We start from the raw sequence: 18697 nt of genomic DNA on the forward strand, positions 1-18697 counted from the left end.
TGTTTCACTGGTTGACTCATTTTATTTTATAAGAAATTATACAGTAAAACTGAACTTCTAAACATTATTCATTTGTTATTTTTATTTTTAAACTGATAAAAAAACAGGTATTATGAGGTGGATTCAACTCAAGTTTACAGGCCCTTATACTGAGATGGGGATGGGTATTTTATTCAAAAGAATCAGATTTTCCCTTCTCTATTTCACCCTATCAAAGAACCAAAAATTGTATCCACTAAAATATCAATAGAAGATTATTTTAGTTCTTATCTGAATTCTTTCCTTATAGCTGTTCTTTTTCTTTTTGAAAGAAAATGGTCAACTTTTTTTTCTTTTTGGTTTTTTAAATGAGGCATATGATCATTTTCCTTTTAACTTTGGGTGGTGAAAAAGAAAAGGAATCTTTTTATTTAAAAAGATATATAAAACAACTTTTTCTTTTGGACAGCAATAAATTAATTTTCTTTCTTATATTCTATCTTCCCAAACATAAAACACTACAGAAAACTCACAGCACAAAACCCCCACTCACTGCTCTCCCACTCGTGAGAGCCACGGCGACAGCGAGTTATTTCTGAGTATTGTGGGTTGATTGGGTCACAAAGGGTGCCCATAAGTTTTTCTATTTAAAGGTATAATCTTTCAAAATTTAAATTTGAATTCCTTTTAATGTTTGGAATTTAAGAAGTTCGTGTCTAAAATTTGTATTGCATTTGATTGTACGGTATATATATATAGATTTGGTTCTTTCTTCATTTTCTTTTGATGATATGTTCAGTAGCTCCAGTAATTCAGCTATTGAATTCTTTTTCTTTTATGTCGTTTAAAGTTGCTTATGATGTGAGAATGGTGAGAAGTGAGTAGTAGTGACAGTGGTTTAGGTGCCGTTTTTGCAATTCTTCTCTGCAATTTGTGTTTTGTTTTTATTTCTTTATATGTAAATTGTTTTTCGATGGATACGATTCATTTCTTTCAAGAACACTTATTTTTTTTATTGTAAAAATGGAAAAAAGAAAATCAAATTAAAACAATTTATGCTTTTCAAACATGAAAGCTGACCGTAAGTGTTTATTTTCACTGAATTCTTGCACTTCTTTTTATACTTTCCGCACAGACCCTCCAGATTCATCTTATTTCCACATTTTTTTCATGCTTAAATTCTAGGCCTAAGATCCATATTTTTTGAGTTACCTAAATTCAGCAGAAGCTGAGAAAAGGCCTTCTCTTATCTTCTTTTAGGCTGAAGGGTATTAAAGCCTGTAAGGGTTATGTCCTGATAGTGAAACACCTATTAAGTCCCCTTTGAGCTACCATTCTACTTTAATGGGAAAAGGAGAACTGAAACAAAATCAGATACCTTCCCAAGGCAGCCAAAAATAAACCACTCAGCTATGATGTTTCACTCTCCGTTTTGACTATAGGAGATGTTTGAACACAGATAAGGAATGCAACTTTGATCCATTCAGGTCATAGCGTGGGTGTAACAGTAATAATTCTTTCTGTGAAAATATAGGCTATAAAATTTTCTTACCTTGTTAGAAGATAAAATTTAGTTAAGCTCTTTTCTTTTAACAGAGATATAAGGTTAGCATGTTAGTATATTATGTTAGGTAAGAGAGAATGAGAAATTTTTTTATAAAACAGGAAATAAACCGTCATATTTGAAGGGAGAATCTCGAACTTGAGAACTCAATCACACACACTGACTACTTGACCACTAGATGGTTGTTAAGTTCTCATTTGGTTTAACCAACTTGTTAAAGTTGATTAATTTGGCTTTATGTTCTATATTTAAGAAAAGGAGAGAGTTTACACCTAATGACTGTTAAGTTTCCTCCATAATTTTACTTATCTTCTGATCCAAGAAAATAGCAGCTTAATTATAGTATATTGACTTGGTGTATTTTGACTTGGTTAGTTGACAAAATATGGGATGGTGTGATTTTGGAGGTTAGACACCTGATTAATCATTCATTTTACTATTTATTTCTTCATGTGACATGAGGCTACATTTTAGAGAGCCAGCTTGTATGAACTATGATGTAAAAAATGTCTAATATTTATTAGAAGGTAAACTAATTGTCTTCTAATTTGTAGTTTGTTAAATTTCAGTTGCTATCATGTTATTGCATTAGAAAAAACCAACAAAAGCACTTGCATGCTTAACCTGAAAATATTTTCTCAAGCATGGAATATTTTCTTATTCATATCGTATTTTTAGTTTGGCCTTTGAAGAAAATTGTTAACAATATTGTTGTTTATCAGGATTGACGATGGAGAGTGATGAGATAAAGGGTGGAGACAAACTCATATTAAAAGGGTTGAAATTCCATGGCTTCCATGGGGTGAAACCTGAAGAAAGGACTTTGGGTCAGAAATTCTTAATAGATGTAGATGCCTGGATGGATCTCAGGGCAGCTGGTAAATCTGACCAGCTGTCAGACACTATCAGCTATACTGAAATTTACAGGTGAGTTAAGACAGCAGATTCACTATTATTGATCCATCATCTGCTAAGAAAATAGGAGAATTAACATTCTATGGGAAGTTTGTCTTGATTATTTACTTGGCCATCCAACAGAATAGTGAAGGCAGTTGTTGAGGGACAACCTTATAATCTTCTGGAGTCGGTGGCTGAAGCAATTGCTTCTACCACCCTGACAAAGCACCCCCGGATATCTGCTGTGCGCGTAAAAGTTGGGAAGCCTCATGTTGCTGTTCAAGGTCCTCTGGACTATTTAGGAGTAGAGATTCTCAGACGCAGAAGTGCTGATTTTCCAAACTAAATTATTATTACCTATTTGAGATTTGGTACTATTATATCTGTGTCGGCAATTTGTATGTTTCCAGTGGACATTGTGTAATTGAGTTTGATGGAGCAGCTTTTGAAGCATTTTTACAATCTTTTTACTCGACGGCCACACCTTCAGCAACTATTAGGACAATTGTGTTATGTGCTCTGGCGTCTGGAAAACAAAATAAGTTTGCCTGCTCTTTTTTCATTTCTATTTGGGGCATATTCATGATTCTAGATATTAAATCTCTTCTCCCAAGAATTGGCACTGCAATGATGTGCTTGTCATGATGATAAAACTGGCAAAGCTGTTTATGAAATTCTCCTGGCCTGTCCTTATTTAATCAAATTTTTAACCTGAAAAAAGACTTAGGTTTGGGTCATAAGATCTTATGGCATTCAATAAAATGGAAATAAAAACTGATTCGCTGTGATACTGTTGGTGTTCTTACTTTCTTGATCAAGATTTGCATGTCTTATTCGATCCAATAATGTGAGATACTAGAAACAGCCACAAGCAAACACCACAATGATATGTATGATCCACGATTCTACTCCAATCCTCGCAAAGAGTGTTGCTGTAAAAATTAATAGAGGGAAAACGGAACAGATCTCCTTATTCTTAAACCCAAAAAAAGAATAAAGAAAAGAAGGTTTCCAAAATATGTTTCAATGGTAAAACATAGTGGACACTGAAAAATTTGAGACTGCATGAGCCAATACCTGAGATTAAAACAAGGTTGCTCACTTTCCAGCGCTTTGGCATATGCAACTCTACAATACTATCTCAACTAAATCGCATGACTAAAACGCAAAATCATGCAATAGGGTTCCAAACAGCTCTATGGAACTTTGTATTACAATGTGAAACATGGCAAAGAAGGCAATCTCATGCAGCCATGCCATCAGGCTCATAATCAGCAGCTTTGGCTTTTTTGCGATTCCAAATTGGAGTGGTCTCAATAAGCTTGTGTGGCACAAGCCTCTTCTCCTGCTTAGTGCGCTTGCGGAAATTGTGCACTCTTAGCCTGGCAATCTTAGCCTCCTCTTCAGGGGTTATCTCCCTCACTACGACAGTCAGTCGACATTCTGCTCTCACTTTAACTCCAGCTCTTCCCTTTGCATGGTAGGAAATTCTCTTCTTGAAATTTCCCTTTCCAACAAATGCCTCAGCTACGTGAAAAAGGAACTTGAGATAAATATGTTTCTAATAGTAGTCAGGAAACAAGTTCATTTCCATTACTTACCAACAAGGAGGCGATCTGGATCCAACCCATGATTATGAGTTGCATTTGCTCTAGCTGAGTGAATAACCTGCAAAAGGCAAAAATTTAGACTTCTTCATCTTTAATTCAGGAGAGACCAAAATGTTATGATTTCTTCCCAGAAATTCTAGATAAACCAACAAAAGCTGAAGATTGGACACTGATTCCAGGAAAAGTAATTGCAACTCTGAAATGAGTATGCCCCTACAAGTGTTGAAAATGATTTCATCACCCAACATGCTTCAGAAAGCACAGTCTTCTTTGGCTTTCCTACTTCCGTTAAAGTCCTAACAGTTTGCCTCTCTAATTAATATATTATTTAGTTCAGTTTGTAAAAGGCTAATTTGAGACCTAAACTAGGTTCCTGTCTACTAAAACCCAGTTCAGTATGTTTATCTCTGAACAATGGCCCCTCCCTCCCCCTCTTTTTTCTTTCAACATTCTCTTTTCCAGGGAACAAGGAGGAAAGACTCTGCTTTAGAAGAATCTATTAAAATCTCTTTGCTATTTGGAGAGAATGACAAGGTGCAGAATGGATGTATAACCTGGTAGACAGTTTTTGCAGCTCGCTTAATTGTTACTTGCAACTGCAAAAGTGCATCTTCAACACGCATGCCGCGAACTAGTTCAGCAACCAGGTTGACCTTCTTAGGACTCTGAAACCAGCAAGCAAAAATTAATCAAAACGGTTGAGGTGCACACTGTCCAAATGTGTTTCATTCCATAATAAAATTTTCTATTGAAGGAGTACTATATAATCGCATTTTATAATGGTTGGTCAAAAATAGAAAACCTATCCCAGGTCAAAGCCTTATGCACATCACTTCGGTTGCCCTGTACCCCTATACTAATAACTCTCAGATGCTAAATTGGGATTTGTTACAGCTTGTATTAGTATTCTAATCACATAACTTGTTCATAAGATGTGACAATCCCTCAGATATCTAGCAAAAGGGGGATTCCAAGGGAGCTAAATGGAAATTATGATGCACAATAGAACTGCAGCTTCTCATACCTGTTTTATGTTCTTAAGTACTGCTTGAACTTTTGATTGTTTACAGATTGCCTTCTTTTCTTCAGTTTTTCCACTGCTTAGTGGAGTTAATGCAGGAGTCAAAGGTGATCGGATGGGTGTCTGCTCAGAAGAATCTGCTAATAACTTCCTTGAACTTGATATACCCTATAACCATGAAAGAAAGAAAGAATTATGAAAATTTAATGGAGAAATGAAAATGAAGTTCTGTAGCAGAAAAATTCCAATTACAAATCATGATTAATAGCAACTTAAGCATATCATCTCAACAAACTACACCAAGTAAGACAAATCAATTGAAGTTGAAACCCAAAAAACCATTAAAACATAAGACATTAACAGCCTCAAACTCATATTAGAAAATCAGAAAGAAAGGGACATAATCAGAGGAGATGGCATTACCGACTGTTGCAAATATTGATAGAAAGACCTCGAGATGTTGGTAGAAGGTGATTTCCATAATCTATGTAAACACGGTAAATCGCCTGCAAAGGTAATTCACATTACGGAACATTCATTCGAACCAAAAATTGAGCACATCAGATTGCAAAAATTTGAACCTAAGAAGCATGGACACCCGTGCTTTGCAGTCATGTCCATGTCGTACGTCCATCTAACCTATATTCTGCCTTCATAGCCTTGCACAATGTCCAAGAAATGTCTGAATTACTAATACTACATGTCTCTATTTTGAATTTCTGACAGTGCAAGAGAGAACCAGACCACGTTCTCTATTTTGGACATCTTAATTTGGCTTTACTAATCAACTTTGATGCCTTTAGAAAGAAGTATTTGTCAGTTAATTTCAGTCCATTTTATGTTCTTCCCTTCATGTGCATTTTCTTACTTTTAGTAGGTAATAGTAGTGCAAGAGCTAACGTGGTTAGAAAATAAGCAGATCCCCTTCACATGGTGACTTTAATATGTTTTTCACTCTTGTGCTTCAGCATTTTGAATGAGATTACTTCAGATTATCAAGTATAATCATTACAAAAATAACTAGCATATTTTGTAAATGTTTCTATGTTGTGCTGTGTCTATGTTAGCAAACAACGTCTATGACACACAAAAACAAGTGCATAGACTAGTAGACAGTATTGATACAGACTGACCAGGTTTTAGAGATGATTCCACACAGGAAGAAGAAGATGAAAAGTTGGAGACAGCAGAGTAATTATGCTCCACTCTTTTCCCAACCTGGCGAAGTAAAAACTGCAAATGTCTCTGCCAGCCCACCATGACTTCAAAAACTACATGAACAAAATACACGTTATAATCTTCAACAAAACATGCGAAAAAGAAAGAAAAATCAGATTAAATGTAGTTACTGGTAACTAATTATAAACCTTAAAACATTTATAAAAAAGAAATTAAAGAAGAAACATTTATGCAGTGAAACGGCACACGAAAATATCAATAACAATCGAAATATAAACATTATGCAATTCTCCAAAACGAATAGACCTCCCTAAAACCCTAACCTCTTAAAGAAGTGAATATAGACTGAAATGAGAGAACACAAATCCAATTATCATTTTTTCCAAAACCAAATCACACAATTTTCTCCAATCTAAGAGCAGTTCAGTGAGTGGCTTGATGAAATCAGGCAATTGTTCTACATTACAGTTTCCCGAGAAAGAAGAGAAAACAGAAAATTAAGATTGAGTAAAATAGAAAATGGAGATTGTTACCTGACCGGTGAAATCCCTACAATTTGATCAAAGCCAAAAAAAAAACAAAAAGATAAAAATGCAGCCAGTCGGCTTTAGTTCAGCCAGAGTGTGCTTAAACCCTGTTTGGGTAAAAGAGAAAAAAGAAAAGGCCTAAAACAAAACTAGACGAGTCTTCTTTTGATTTGACCCGTTGATTAAACGGGCAGCTCCATGGGTTTCGGGTCATTTGATTTTATTTATTATTTTTTAATTTATCACAAGATCAGCGGACAATAAATTATATAGCAGTTATCTTTTTATATTCACACATACAAAAGTAACATAAATATTTTAATTTAAACTAATAAACTTAAAAAAAAAAAAAGTGAACTAAGAGGTCATATAAAATATTGGAGCTCAATTCTTAAAATGCAACTTAAGCCGATTTTGAATATCACAATACTCAGTTTTAGTATTTAATCTTTTGCTAAATTAAATATTTGATTTTTATATAATTTAAAATTTATATTTGGATGATGAATTATTGACATTGGTTGAGGTCAAAATCTAACTACACCTAAGCTAATAACTTTCTTTTTATATAAATAAAGCTGAAATATTTTAAATATATGGTAGAATTAAATTTTAATATAAAAAAATTAAATTTTAATTGAATAGAAATGCTTTTGAGCTTATAAGAGTTAACTAAATAATATGTCTTTAGAAAATACATATCTAAGTAAAATTTAAATTTCACTCATAAAAAAATTAATTATTTTAATAAAAGATAATTTAATCTTGATATAATAAAATAATCGATCTAGTCAAACTATTGAACTTTGACTATAAAAGATATGAGAAATTAGCTTAGTATTATATTTTAAAGTATACTATTCAAACTATCTGATAAGTATTGTCTAAACTTTTAAATAATTCAAAAAAATTTAATAGTACCGTAGACGTCATTAAACTTTAGGCTAGTCATACGTCTCTAGCTATTAGATGATTGTAATAAAATTACAAGACTAACCCTATTTTAAGTTATCACCATAGATCATCGGGTATAAATATCGCTCTCATATGGAGAAGGCACGTTGTACTATTTATCTTATCATTAATTTGACAAAATCATCTCTCTTGTCTAAATTGATTTAAATTGAATATAAAATCTATTGATTTGCTGACTCTTCTTCTTCTCTCGTCGACAGAGTAGCTTCTAGTGATCAACTCCCATTCCAGACGAATCCATCAAAATCTTATGATTGAATTTTGAACAAATCAAAGAACTGAAGTCCTTTGGTCATCATGGATTTCTATTTCCTGGTCCGAAATTGCCTTAACAGTTAATATACATTACATGTAATCTCACACTATACATGGATAGGGCAATTGAAGGACAGTATAGTATTTTTTTTCCTGTATTCATAACTTCTAAGCAATTAAAGACACAACCTTTTGTGTTTTCAGGATAAATTAGTGGCTGTCTATTCTTCTAGTTCTATTCTTAAGACTTCCTTCTCCTCCTAATTTTTGAATCTTCTCTTCTACTTCTTTTTAAATTTAACTGATTTCTGATCATCACCAATAATCTATCTACTCTTTTTCTTTTTTATCCTTTCTCTTTAATTAGGTTCAATAATGGTGTTATTATTATTAATTACTGTTCTCCTTTTTTTTTTTTTCTTACTTTTACTATTTCATTTCTCTAAAAAGAATTCTGATTTTCTTTTTCTAACAGTCTGCATTCTCCTTATATATATATATATATATTTTCCAATTTTCTCCCCTTCCCTTACTTTTAAGATATTTTCCCTCCCTTTTCCATCTTTAAAACGTCAACACATCTTTTTTTCTGCAAGAAGTTTCTTTTTTTTTTTTCTTTTTCTTATTGTTTTCAAGAAAAAGAATCAAGAATGGTGATCGGTAGTAAACAATAAACAGGACGCAAGAAAATAGAGGACAAACATCAGATCGAGACTACTTTCGCTAAGCGTACAGAAGGGCTTTTCAAGAAAGTTGATGAACTCTGCTATCTTTATGGTGCTAATGCTGCCGCTGTCACTTTTTCTCCACATGGAATAAGACCTTATGCATTTGGACTTCCTACTTCATGCTCTGTTATCCATCATTTTCTTGATGGTGATGACCAGCGTTGGTTCAAGAAAATGGTGAAGACGGGTTTTGTTGGTGGTGGAAGATGTCAACAGAAGGTATGGATTTGAATGAGCTCAAGCAGCATAAGGATTCACTGTTGAAATTAAAGAAGAATGTGGTCAATCGGCTTGATGATTTGCAGAGTAGGAGAGTTGCTTTAAGGGATTTCTTTTAATTAGCTTAAAGCTAATTGCATAATGGGTCTGTTTTCTTTGACTTAGGTTTTGGATGTAGCTGTTATAAGGGTTACATTTTCACCTTTTTTAACTACACTGACAAAGTTTATGTTTATGTCTTCTCCTGTAAAAAGCTGACGGCTAAATGGGCAATTTGCCCCCTCTATTTGGAGTCTACGGGCAATTCACTCAAATTTTATTTTTTTTGGCCAATTAGACCATCAACTTGTCAAAAATGGTCATTTTACCTACTAATTTATCAAAACCCATGCGCGTGTAATGCGAACCAAACATTGCAGCAAGTAAATAATGGGTAAAAATTTCACTAGCTTGCATGACGAAGAAGCCAATAAAGAGGAAACCAATTGAGCCTCCACTAAAGAACTAACCACAATAAGAAATTAATGAAGTTTAGGAAAGATAATAGTAAAATGAAGAGTCAATTGGATAGCTTTGTTTTATTCATTCTATCCGTGCTTTGATTTTGATGTTTATAAATAAACAATTAATATTGTGAATTGCAATATTTTTTTATAAAAAAAAATTGGTAAAGATACTGAGTTATGGGTTTGAAAAAAAAATCATGCCTACCAATTTATTTTCTTGATAGTGAACGATGGGCTTCATTCAATGGCCATTGTTAATGCTTGACTTTTTATGAAACTTTGAAAGCTTATTATCAAAATTTTGTATTACACGCGCATGGATCATCTTTAACCTTTTCGCAACTGGCAGACTACTGGGCACATAAGGATAGAAATTCTGCAAAAGCAATAGTAGACATACTCGCGGGATTCGAATAAGGGAGCAACTACTTTTTTCTGAAAAAAAAACTCGCAGTTCTCACCTTTATATATAAATTTTTTTATAGATACTAACTCTTTAGTTGTGTCAGATATTTCACTCAATATTCAGTTCGTCTCAAACAAAATGAAAAAAAAAAAAGACTTATTGATTCGAAGTCTCTACGAAACGGTCATTTCTGGATATGGATTTTAACTTTGAGATTGATTTCTTAATCAATATCAATAAGGGCCTCCCACCCCTCGAGGTAACCCTTTGGATTATAGACTTTTCCAACAGGCGAGAATGCTAGTATCAAATCCGGTTCCCGAATGGAATTTACATGGATCTTATTATTTTTGTTTACTAATAAGACTCTTATTTATTATTAGCTTTCAATCTCTTTTCTTGTTTTTAATTTTTAATACTAAAAAAAGCCGCTCCCATTGAAAGAGCTCCCCTAGAGATAAAGCTATTGGAAAAAATATTGCTCTCTCGTTACTTTTTTGTATTCCTCTGAACGTACTTTCGTTGTCATTTTAATTGTATTGACTTGTATCTGTCCTTTTGTCTCTGAACTTTTAAGCATATAATAAAGTAATCACGAGATTTTTTTTCTTCTCATTTGAGATATTATATGCTCTTTTCAAGTTCTCTAGTATTGCAATCACAACAATCTTAAACACTGGGCTTTAATCCAAACAAAAAACTCACCAGAACGATCACTCTCTTTAAAGGAGACTTCACCTAGGGATGAAATTACTCGTAAATAAATTAATGGGTAAAATTTCTATTTTTGACAAGTTAGTGGGCTAATTGGCTAAAAAATTAAAATTTGAGTAAATAGCATATGAACTCCAAGTAGAGGGGGCAAATTACCCTTTTAGCCAAAAGCTGACATATAATGGAAGGGCAAATTACCCTTTTAGTCAAAAGGGTATCTTTTGTAATCTAATGTTATAAATCTCATTCATAAAGTAACAAAGAAAAACCAATTTCAATATTTTGCTAAAACCATCAGTTCACTCCAATTAAAGCATTTAATCTATAATAAAAAATCATTTTGATTCTTGAACTATGTTAGTTATCAAACTCAATAGAAATATTCTTTTGATTGACTTCACGCAAAATTATTTAATTTTTACATAATTTAATCTTAATGTTTGAGGAAAATTTAATAATTGAGCAAAAAAACTTAATAGTTATAAATTATAACAATTAATTATTATAGATTATAATAATTTAATATTTTCATAAAATTTGATTAGCACTATATAAATCTAAGAAAATATAATAAAAAAATTCGGATAAGTTTTGGTATATATTAAACTAAATAATCTTAAAAATATTAAGTCATATTTATATTTATATATAATTATTAACAAATTAAAATAAATATTTATATTAACTTAAAATATATTTATTGTATCTCTAGTAGACACAAATAAAGAAAACTATATTGGTAAAAAATGAATATCTTCGGCAAGATCCGAACAACCAACCATTTCAATTCACCACTCACCTACCCATCATTATTTTTCATTAACTGCAACTGGTCCTTTGATTGCAACTTTAAATGCCATCACTAGAAACCAAAAGGAATTCAGTTGAGGGTCACAATTCAATTAAGAGATTAACATCACAACAACTTGGCAATCAACCACTCTTCTTACTTTCTTGAAATTTACTTGCTAGTAACAAAAATTGAACAATTCAACCTCATTTACCACTGTTAGGCCAAAATATGAAGATAGAACTTAACTAGGCATATCAACTCTTTGCTTAAAGGAGGAAACAAAAAAGTTCATTTTTGTACTCATATATAATATTTTTGTAAAGAAAAGAATGCAGAAGAGAATCTAATCCACTGTGATAAAATTCATATTCTTGCTTAAGGACAACGCTATATACAATTCACTTTAGCACTTGGCTAGCAAAACCAAAAATCTGCAATAAATTTAGTAGCTTCAATCTTGTGCTTGCTTCTTTTTCTTTTTTCTTTTTGCTTTTTCCTCTTTTTGTCACCACCCATTACCTTCACATTTATCATACAAGTACATGATTTTAACTCTAATTCTATATGTACCTAGCGAGGTATCAACTACTCATGTAGTCATAAAAGTCCAAACACTGCAGCTTCGTGTCAAGTTGTCAACTTCACAAATGGGTTAATACTTGTTGGATTGGATTTTTTTATATTATTATTGTTATTTTATTGTTTTAGTATTTATTTCATTTTTTTTTCAAAAAGTGAATCTTTTAGCTAAGTTGTCTGGAATTCGTCAAGTTCAAGAAGAGTCCATGTTCTTTACCCTTCTGGGTAGTCACGCATCAGGTGCCTTTGTCTGACTTATAGTTATGGTTTTTCTTTTTTATATTGAGATCTGCAAAACTTAGAGGAATTTGTGTGAGTTGTTAGTGCCCCTTTTTTTTTTCTTAAATAAATTAAACTGTGGTTGCTGTTCAGAATTCCCAAAGGCCAAGAACAACTGGGTTCTTGTCAACTACCAAGCACCTTTACTTGAGGTAGAAATCTTACTTAATCTTGCAGCTTCCTCATCTGAGTACTTTTTCCTTTTCATTTTCTGCTTCTGTTAATGTTATTCATATTGTTCTTTTATGAGGTTGATTATGTTTGCATCTGGAAAAGTGAGCAGCTTTATTTGGATTTTGGAGTTTTGATGAATTTTCATTTTCTATTGGCTGAGATGTGAATTGCTTGTGTCTCTAAATAGATAGCACTTACATAAGTGGATTCTGGAATTGGTTGTTGGTGAGATAGGGAGTTTGATTGCTAAGACAGTTTGGTTCACTATCACATGAACTTTATGATGGAAGAATTTTCACACCCTTTGTATTAAATCTCAAAGTAGTTTATTGCTCTATATCTTGTAGAAATTCTTATTTCTGAATCAGTGTCTTAATTTACTTAATTTGACCTTCTTCAAAATCAATATGATTAAGAACATTATCTCGGTGCGTACATTTTATAACAACTTCCCTTCCAAATTGCTTATTTATGCTAATGAGTGCTAGAGACCTTATCACTCCTGCATATCTTATAAACATCAAATGATAAAGTGAGTTAATTTACCACTCTAAATTTCAGAAAGTGGTCATTGCTTTCTTGGAGATGCAAAGATGGGGAAAAATGGAAAAATCTCAGAATATAGAGAAAGGCTGGACAAGACGCTGGCGTCCCCTGAACTTACAAATGATGACGCACTTAAAATCCTTATCAAGAATCAACTCCTTCGGTCATCACTTAATGAAGATGAAGGCTAGTACCCACACAAAATTTCTGCTCCTTCGAACATTTGAGATAATGCTTTCATCACAGCTTTATATAAACCAATAGTTGTTATAATTAGTTGCATTTGTCAAGCACTAACTTTTTGCTTCTGTATAAGCAGGATGTAGTGAAAATGTAATTGATAGAAAGACTAGAGAAGTTTCCTATTTTCTTGACATGTTGAGGAGCGCTTCTGTTAGTGAACATGAAACATCAAAAACTGGTCAGACATCACACAGTGAATGGAAAGTATGCCATCTTAACCAATTATTTTTGTTTCAAAGTTAGATTTCTGCTCACTCTCTTTCTACTGGATCTCTTGTTATCCTATAAAAAGATGAGCAACCATAGCTGATGAGAAACATTCTAGCTGATCGTGTTTGGTTTTAGACCTTCAAAATCCTTTGAAGGAAGGATTTGCTTTGCAGCTAACCATTTTGATAAAAGCATTGTCCTTTTTGCTCTTGTACTTCTCTCTTTTCCTTTTTATTTAACTTTTTGTTTGGTATATTTATCAAATGCTGCTAAATTTTGACTTTGTGAAAGCTTGCTTCTCTTGACAGTTAAAAGATGATAATGAAGAGTACCGTGTCATGTATCGCCCAGGACCTCATGGTACTCCCCTTCATACATTACTTGTTGAAGGCTATGTAGATGGGCCTCTTGATATTTGTGAGTTTGGATAAATTCATATTACATCTTGAGCTTCATCTTACAATTACAAGCAGAAACTAGGCAATTATTTCAGGCATTCAATATATACTAGAGGTTTATTAGGTATTGATAAGTAGCATCTTATGTTGCAGGTTTATGCATCTCTTGGGAGTTGACCCTCTACAGAAAATGGTAGAATTGTTTCCATTTTTATTATGGCTCCATTCCTTAATTTGTAGCATCCGTGAAAGGACTTTAACGAGTTTATGGAATGACAAATATGCATAGTCAGTTTAATTTATTCTTTATAAAGTGCACGAGTTATTTGAAAAGACATTATTGTTTCTCTTTTTCTAAATTGCTTTTAATGCAGAGAGTATATGTTTCCAATTTAATTATTTTGGTTTCTGAGGCTGCATCTGTTAACACTAAGAAAATAACACTACTTGAGAGTTGAGTATGATATGTGAATCATAAGTTTATATTTATGAAGGTTTCTACAAATTGCATGATATGCAGGTTTCTTTAATACCTTAAAAATGTCTTTAAGAATCACTTAGCAGTAGGAATGTGGAAATGTATAGTTTCATGGTTATAAGAGCTTGATTGCTACATACATACATGTAATATATATATATATACATATATATATATATATATGCAGACACATGTAGTGCTATACCAACCAGTTAAGTCATGCTCATGTCTTTATTTGATTTCTTCTATTTTCCCGGCTTTTCTGTATGCCTTCAAGCTGTCAAGGGTTACCTGGTTTAAGAGGAGGAATAATCATATGCTCTTTGGATGATGTTTCATTGTGTAAATTCTTTCCAGGTGGCCGCAGATTAGTTTTCCACCTTTTAAAATTACCAGTTGCAAATGTTTGCAAAAGGTCCAGGTCGGTGAACATGTATCTTTCCTGAGGTATGTCCAGCTTAAACTGTGGCAGTTGTTTAAAAGTCACTTGTCAAATTACTTTCATTGAATCCAAAACTTAAAATGCTGAATTTTCCTTAAAATTTTGGAAGAAAGGGTGAAGGTAACATGGCCGCTGTCAGCTAGGGAGGCTATTGTACACTACTTTTTATTTGAATACCTCAAAGACGGTCTAGTTGTTGTTCTTGTAAACTCGGTAATTCCAAAATCCTTATTGTCAGTTGCAAGTTCTTTTATACACATAATATCAAAGCCAACAAGAAAAATTTCATTACAACATTGATTTCAGATCTCAGATTCAGAGAGCATTGACAAAAGCACCCATGGATTTACCAGGGATGGGATCCCTGAAGCAAAGGATGTAGTAAGGATTGATTTAGTGGGAGGCTTTGCCATACAGAAAGTAACCCCAGAAAGAAGTTACTTCCGGTGAGTTGTAGTTGTTGGCTGTATAAAGGTGTCCTCCGTGATGTAAGATATCTGCAGAAGTCTTAAGTTGCATAAAGAAACAATCTAGCTGAGTTTGAAATATTAAGAGACAGAAGTCTTTTGAGCTTAACTAAATTTAATTTCCAAAAGAGTTGCCATCAACTGTTATTACTCTCTCTCTTCCACTATTGCTTGCAGCTTATGCAAGGAAATTGACTAATCAGAAAATGAAAATAAGTTAAGAAAGAATCTTGGAGTAGATTGCTTGGAGGACTAGATCCTATTTTCTAAATTCTCTTACATGCTTTGAGAAGGTGAAATTTTTGCAGCACTATAGCAACTGTGGATTTGAAGTTGGACTTTGTCCCTCCAACCCTTTTAAACTTCATCTCAAGGCAGCTTATTGGGAGTGGTTTCAGACTCTATCAAAAGGTTATACTTTTTCTTCTTTGATCATACTTTCATCAATGTTTTGGCTTGAGATAATTTTTATTGGTATCAATTATGTATATTGTGTTTAATTGTTGCTGTTCAGTTTTCTTTCTAAATCATATTAATAAAATATTTGATTTTTCTCGTTATAATTCTTGAAATATAAAAACAGGTTTTTTATAAATCAGAATAACCAAAAAAAGTTGGCGTTTCCTGATTTTTTCAGTTTCTTTTCTTAAAATAAATATTTTGAGTGTGGAGAGTAGAAACCAAAAACAGAAAACAGAAATTACGGCAAATGGGTCCAACTAAAACTTTTTTTTTGGATCGAAGGGTCCAACTAAAACTGGCACCAGAAAACTGGCTCCTTTAGTGGCTATGTTGTGTTGAAGCTACAATGAGAGAAATGGGGCCTTTCATTTCTATCTTTTGACCTGATTAAAGATAAGATTCAGGACTAAGGGCATATAAAGATATTAATAAGTTTCAAATTAATAGGTTATGCATAATGCACAGATTGTTCTTGTTCTACTGTTTCTCTTACATTCAGTCTCTAACTATTACAGGCAGTGGCTTCTGTGTCCAACTATGATGAAGATTACAGCAAGATTTTGGAGGATCCAATGTATGCTCGAATACATGAGGCTCTTGTTTCTGTCGTTGAGCCAAATGAGACGATGGAACGGCAAGAGCTCCAGAGTGATTCTTGCCTCCAAGAGGATTCTACTAGAGATATGCAAAACAGCTTGGCAGATATGGAACAGAACATTTCCCGCATTGAGGATGCAAGTGAATCTGTGGTGAGGAATGAAGAAGTTACAGACAAGAAAACTTTTGCTGAGATTGAGGAAGGTGAGACTCATGAGAGTGAAGGGAGCATACCATTGAAAGATGAAATCAGGTGCACTAAACCGGAAGTTCATAGCGATAATCATGTTGCCGAAATTTTACAAAATACTAGGAAAGAAATTAGTGAAATTGAGGAAGAAGAAAGTGGATTTAGTATAGACTTGGAGGATGATGACAGAAGTATAGATGAACCTATAACTGATAAAGTTGCAAACCGAAGTCCTGTGAATTGGAGAACAAACATTATGCTTAGTCCAGAGGTAGAACGAGCTTTAGATACCTTAGAGACAGCCATTTCTTTGGTCCGGGAGCGGGGATCTAATAGTCTAGCCAGGTTTTCCCCTGTCATGGGTAGTGAAGGTTTCCCAAATCTACAAAAGAGTGCAGAAAGGAACTCAACTTTTGTAGAAGAGGATGTTGTATCTTCAGATACTGAGGTGTCTGTTGAAGCACCCAAGAAAGGAAGGACTGTGGAGAGGACTTCTCATGACTCCAAGAATAGCTCAGGCAATCATGATGTCAGGTACTTATTTATAAAACGCCTTCATAATCATGCTATTGATAATGATGATGGATTGATGATAATCATGAGCATAAAATAATAATTTTCTAATCTTAACGCAATCTTTTATGATTATAACTGAGGTTATTCAAATTCATAACTCATTCTTTTTTTTCATTTTAGCTTGATTCTCTATAATTTTTGGTAGGGAAAAGAAATTGAATTACTTTGTGGTATTTAATTTGCGAAGAAGCAAAAAGCTGGATCCAGTTCTTCTTACAGGAATGTTGTTTTCATGATTGAAGTACCTTGCTTCTTCTTATTGAAACATGACAACCAAGACCATGCATAGGAATGAGGCTGTTGAAATATTTTATGTTTCTTTCACTTGCTCCTTCTAGGAAGCAAAGGACATGGAAAAATAGCTTCCTGATCATATATCTATTAGTAATCATAAACTGCTATAGCATAATTTCATTATCTTTGGTTGCAAGCTTCTATAATATAATTTGATAATCTTTTGGTGTAAGCTGCTGTATTAAAATTTGATTACTTGTTTAATCTTGCATAGCTGGCGCACAGGATCAAATTCTTTCACAAGAGAAATGAACCATAACAAGATAGCACCAGCGGCATCACCAGAACAGTTTCTTTCACCTGCTAGTGAAAGTAACCAGGTGTTAGGTAGTTCCAGAGTTGGGATAACAGACCGATCTATAAAGGACCCAACATTAGGAGATGATAAGCAAATGCGCGGCGGGGTAAATGGCTTCCATGAAAATGGTATGCATGAAGAAAATAAATTGAGTAGGCAGAAAAACCATAGGTTCTGTTGCTTTGGTCCAAGTCGGCAGTAAAAGCTGCATTGGCAGGGAAGAAATTGAGATGAGCAAAGAAATTGACATTCACACTTAAATGTCAAGCCTCAATACAGATGACTTTCAGAAGTGGAGTTCTACGATAGCTTGCACAGAAATAGCCTTTTTCATTTGTATTAAATGTACCATTACTATAATATTTCTCTTGCTTTGCCAAAGATCCTTCCAATGCATTTGTGTTCAGACCTTGTTATCCAATAATAATTTGTATAGTATATAATAGTATATATATATATGTATAATTATACATTGCCATATGAAAGCTAGAACAAAGGATTGAATAATTTATTTTACGATGTTTCTGTTTTGACTCTTTCTTTGTTTCTTTTCCCTCTCTTAAATTTTACTTTTGGTGTTTTGAGAAATCGTGATTCGATTGCTAGGCTAATTGGTGAGCTAGATCTTCTACTCTTTGTTGCAATTGTCTAATTTTGAATCTGTTTTTGTGTAAAATGGAATAGCCATCTGTGAGCAGGCCTTAACTCTTATGTCTGGAATGGAGGAGAATAAGAAAAAATATCGTTTTTTTTAATGGGAAGAAAATAATTTTTTTAATTTTCTTTTAAAAATAAAAAAGAAAATACGACATGTGAAAATAAAATTTAACTATTTTTTAGATAATTACCAGGCTACTTTTAACATCATTAGTCATCTTCTTAAATAAAGGATAAAATAGTAATTTTTTTTTTATATTTTGCTTTAACAAATAAGAGAAAGGTTTTTCTTCCTCTTTTATTTATTTTTCTTTTACCAATTATAAAAAAGAAAATCATCTAAAAAAATTAAAACTTGTTTTGTATTTTTTTTTCTCTAAAAGAACTCTCTAAATGTGGGTAAAGTTTAGCTAAAATAAAAATAACTGAACCAA

The 18697-nt window shown here is 33.1% G+C and overlaps 3 protein-coding genes across 7 annotated transcripts; 2 read left to right on the forward strand and 1 right to left on the reverse strand.

Annotated features, from left to right (window-relative positions):
* The first annotated feature begins 463 nt into the window (after positions 1-463).
* LOC8259779 (dihydroneopterin aldolase 2) lies at positions 464-2902 on the forward strand. Of its 2 annotated transcripts, none has more exons than XM_015722344.3 (3): positions 464-632; positions 2266-2470; positions 2582-2902. In XM_015722344.3, exons 2-3 carry the CDS (start codon positions 2274-2276, stop codon positions 2784-2786), a joined length of 402 nt encoding a protein of 133 aa, XP_015577830.1. In that variant the 5' UTR covers positions 464-632; positions 2266-2273; the 3' UTR covers positions 2787-2902. The 2 variants fall into 2 exon arrangements, with proteins under 2 accessions (XP_015577830.1, XP_048236015.1); XM_048380058.1 differs by lacking the exon at positions 464-632 and adding an exon at positions 2030-2070.
* On the reverse strand, positions 2752-6935 carry LOC8259780 (50S ribosomal protein L22). 2 transcript variants are annotated; one of them, XR_001535553.2, is made up of 9 exons: positions 6784-6935; positions 6205-6342; positions 5495-5577; positions 5075-5239; positions 4605-4715; positions 4042-4108; positions 3518-3967; positions 3247-3372; positions 2752-3151 (listed from the first exon to the last, which is right to left on the reverse strand). XR_001535553.2 is itself a non-coding variant. In XM_002524039.3 (7 exons), the coding sequence occupies exons 2-7, from the start codon at positions 6329-6331 to the stop codon at positions 3684-3686; spliced, it is 837 nt and encodes a 278-aa protein (XP_002524085.1). In that variant the 5' UTR covers positions 6332-6342; positions 6784-6935; the 3' UTR covers positions 3386-3683. The 2 variants fall into 2 exon arrangements, 1 of the variants encoding a protein (XP_002524085.1); XM_002524039.3 differs by lacking the exons at positions 2752-3151; positions 3247-3372 and having other exon boundaries at positions 3386-3967.
* Positions 6936-11801: 4866 nt separating this feature from the next.
* On the forward strand, positions 11802-18139 carry LOC8259782. Of its 3 annotated transcripts, XM_048380187.1 has the most exons (13): positions 12007-12024; positions 12109-12192; positions 12325-12383; positions 12967-13137; positions 13271-13398; positions 13713-13821; positions 13956-13995; positions 14638-14727; positions 14836-14935; positions 15029-15168; positions 15498-15600; positions 16167-16972; positions 17523-18139. In XM_048380187.1, exons 4-13 carry the CDS (start codon positions 12999-13001, stop codon positions 17806-17808), a joined length of 1941 nt encoding a protein of 646 aa, XP_048236144.1. In that variant the 5' UTR covers positions 12007-12024; positions 12109-12192; positions 12325-12383; positions 12967-12998; the 3' UTR covers positions 17809-18139. The 3 variants fall into 3 exon arrangements, with proteins under 3 accessions (XP_015577814.1, XP_048236144.1, XP_015577816.1); XM_015722328.3 differs by having other exon boundaries at positions 11802-12192; XM_015722330.2 differs by lacking the exons at positions 12007-12024; positions 12109-12192; positions 12325-12383 and having other exon boundaries at positions 12995-13615.
* Positions 18140-18697: the final 558 nt, after the last annotated feature.

This window comes from Ricinus communis, chromosome 10 (genome assembly GCF_019578655.1).
Source record: "Ricinus communis isolate WT05 ecotype wild-type chromosome 10, ASM1957865v1, whole genome shotgun sequence".
NCBI classification, from domain to species: domain Eukaryota; kingdom Viridiplantae; phylum Streptophyta; class Magnoliopsida; order Malpighiales; family Euphorbiaceae; genus Ricinus; species Ricinus communis.

Bases quoted from the DNA above. Each gene is read 5' to 3' on its own strand.
- LOC8259779 (XM_015722344.3), top strand. From the start codon at position 2,274: ATGGAGAGTGATGAGATAAAGGGTGGAGACAAACTCATATTAAAAGGG. The intron at 2,471-2,581 runs GTGAGTTAAGAC...GCCATCCAACAG, and splicing joins AGCTATACTGAAATTTACAG to AATAGTGAAGGCAGTTGTTG.
- LOC8259780 (XM_002524039.3), bottom strand. From the start codon at position 6,331: ATGGTGGGCTGGCAGAGACATTTGCAGTTTTTACTTCGCCAGGTTGGG. The intron at 5,578-6,204 runs GTCAGTCTGTAT...TTACCTTTGCAG, and splicing joins GGAATCATCTCTAAAACCTG to GCGATTTACCGTGTTTACAT. The intron at 3,968-4,041 runs GTAAGTAATGGA...TTTTTCACGTAG, and splicing joins TCCAGATCGCCTCCTTGTTG to CTGAGGCATTTGTTGGAAAG.
- LOC8259782 (XM_015722328.3), top strand. From the start codon at position 12,999: ATGGGGAAAAATGGAAAAATCTCAGAATATAGAGAAAGGCTGGACAAG. The intron at 13,399-13,712 runs GTATGCCATCTT...TTCTCTTGACAG, and splicing joins CATCACACAGTGAATGGAAA to TTAAAAGATGATAATGAAGA. The intron at 15,169-15,497 runs GTGAGTTGTAGT...AAATTTTTGCAG, and splicing joins CCAGAAAGAAGTTACTTCCG to CACTATAGCAACTGTGGATT.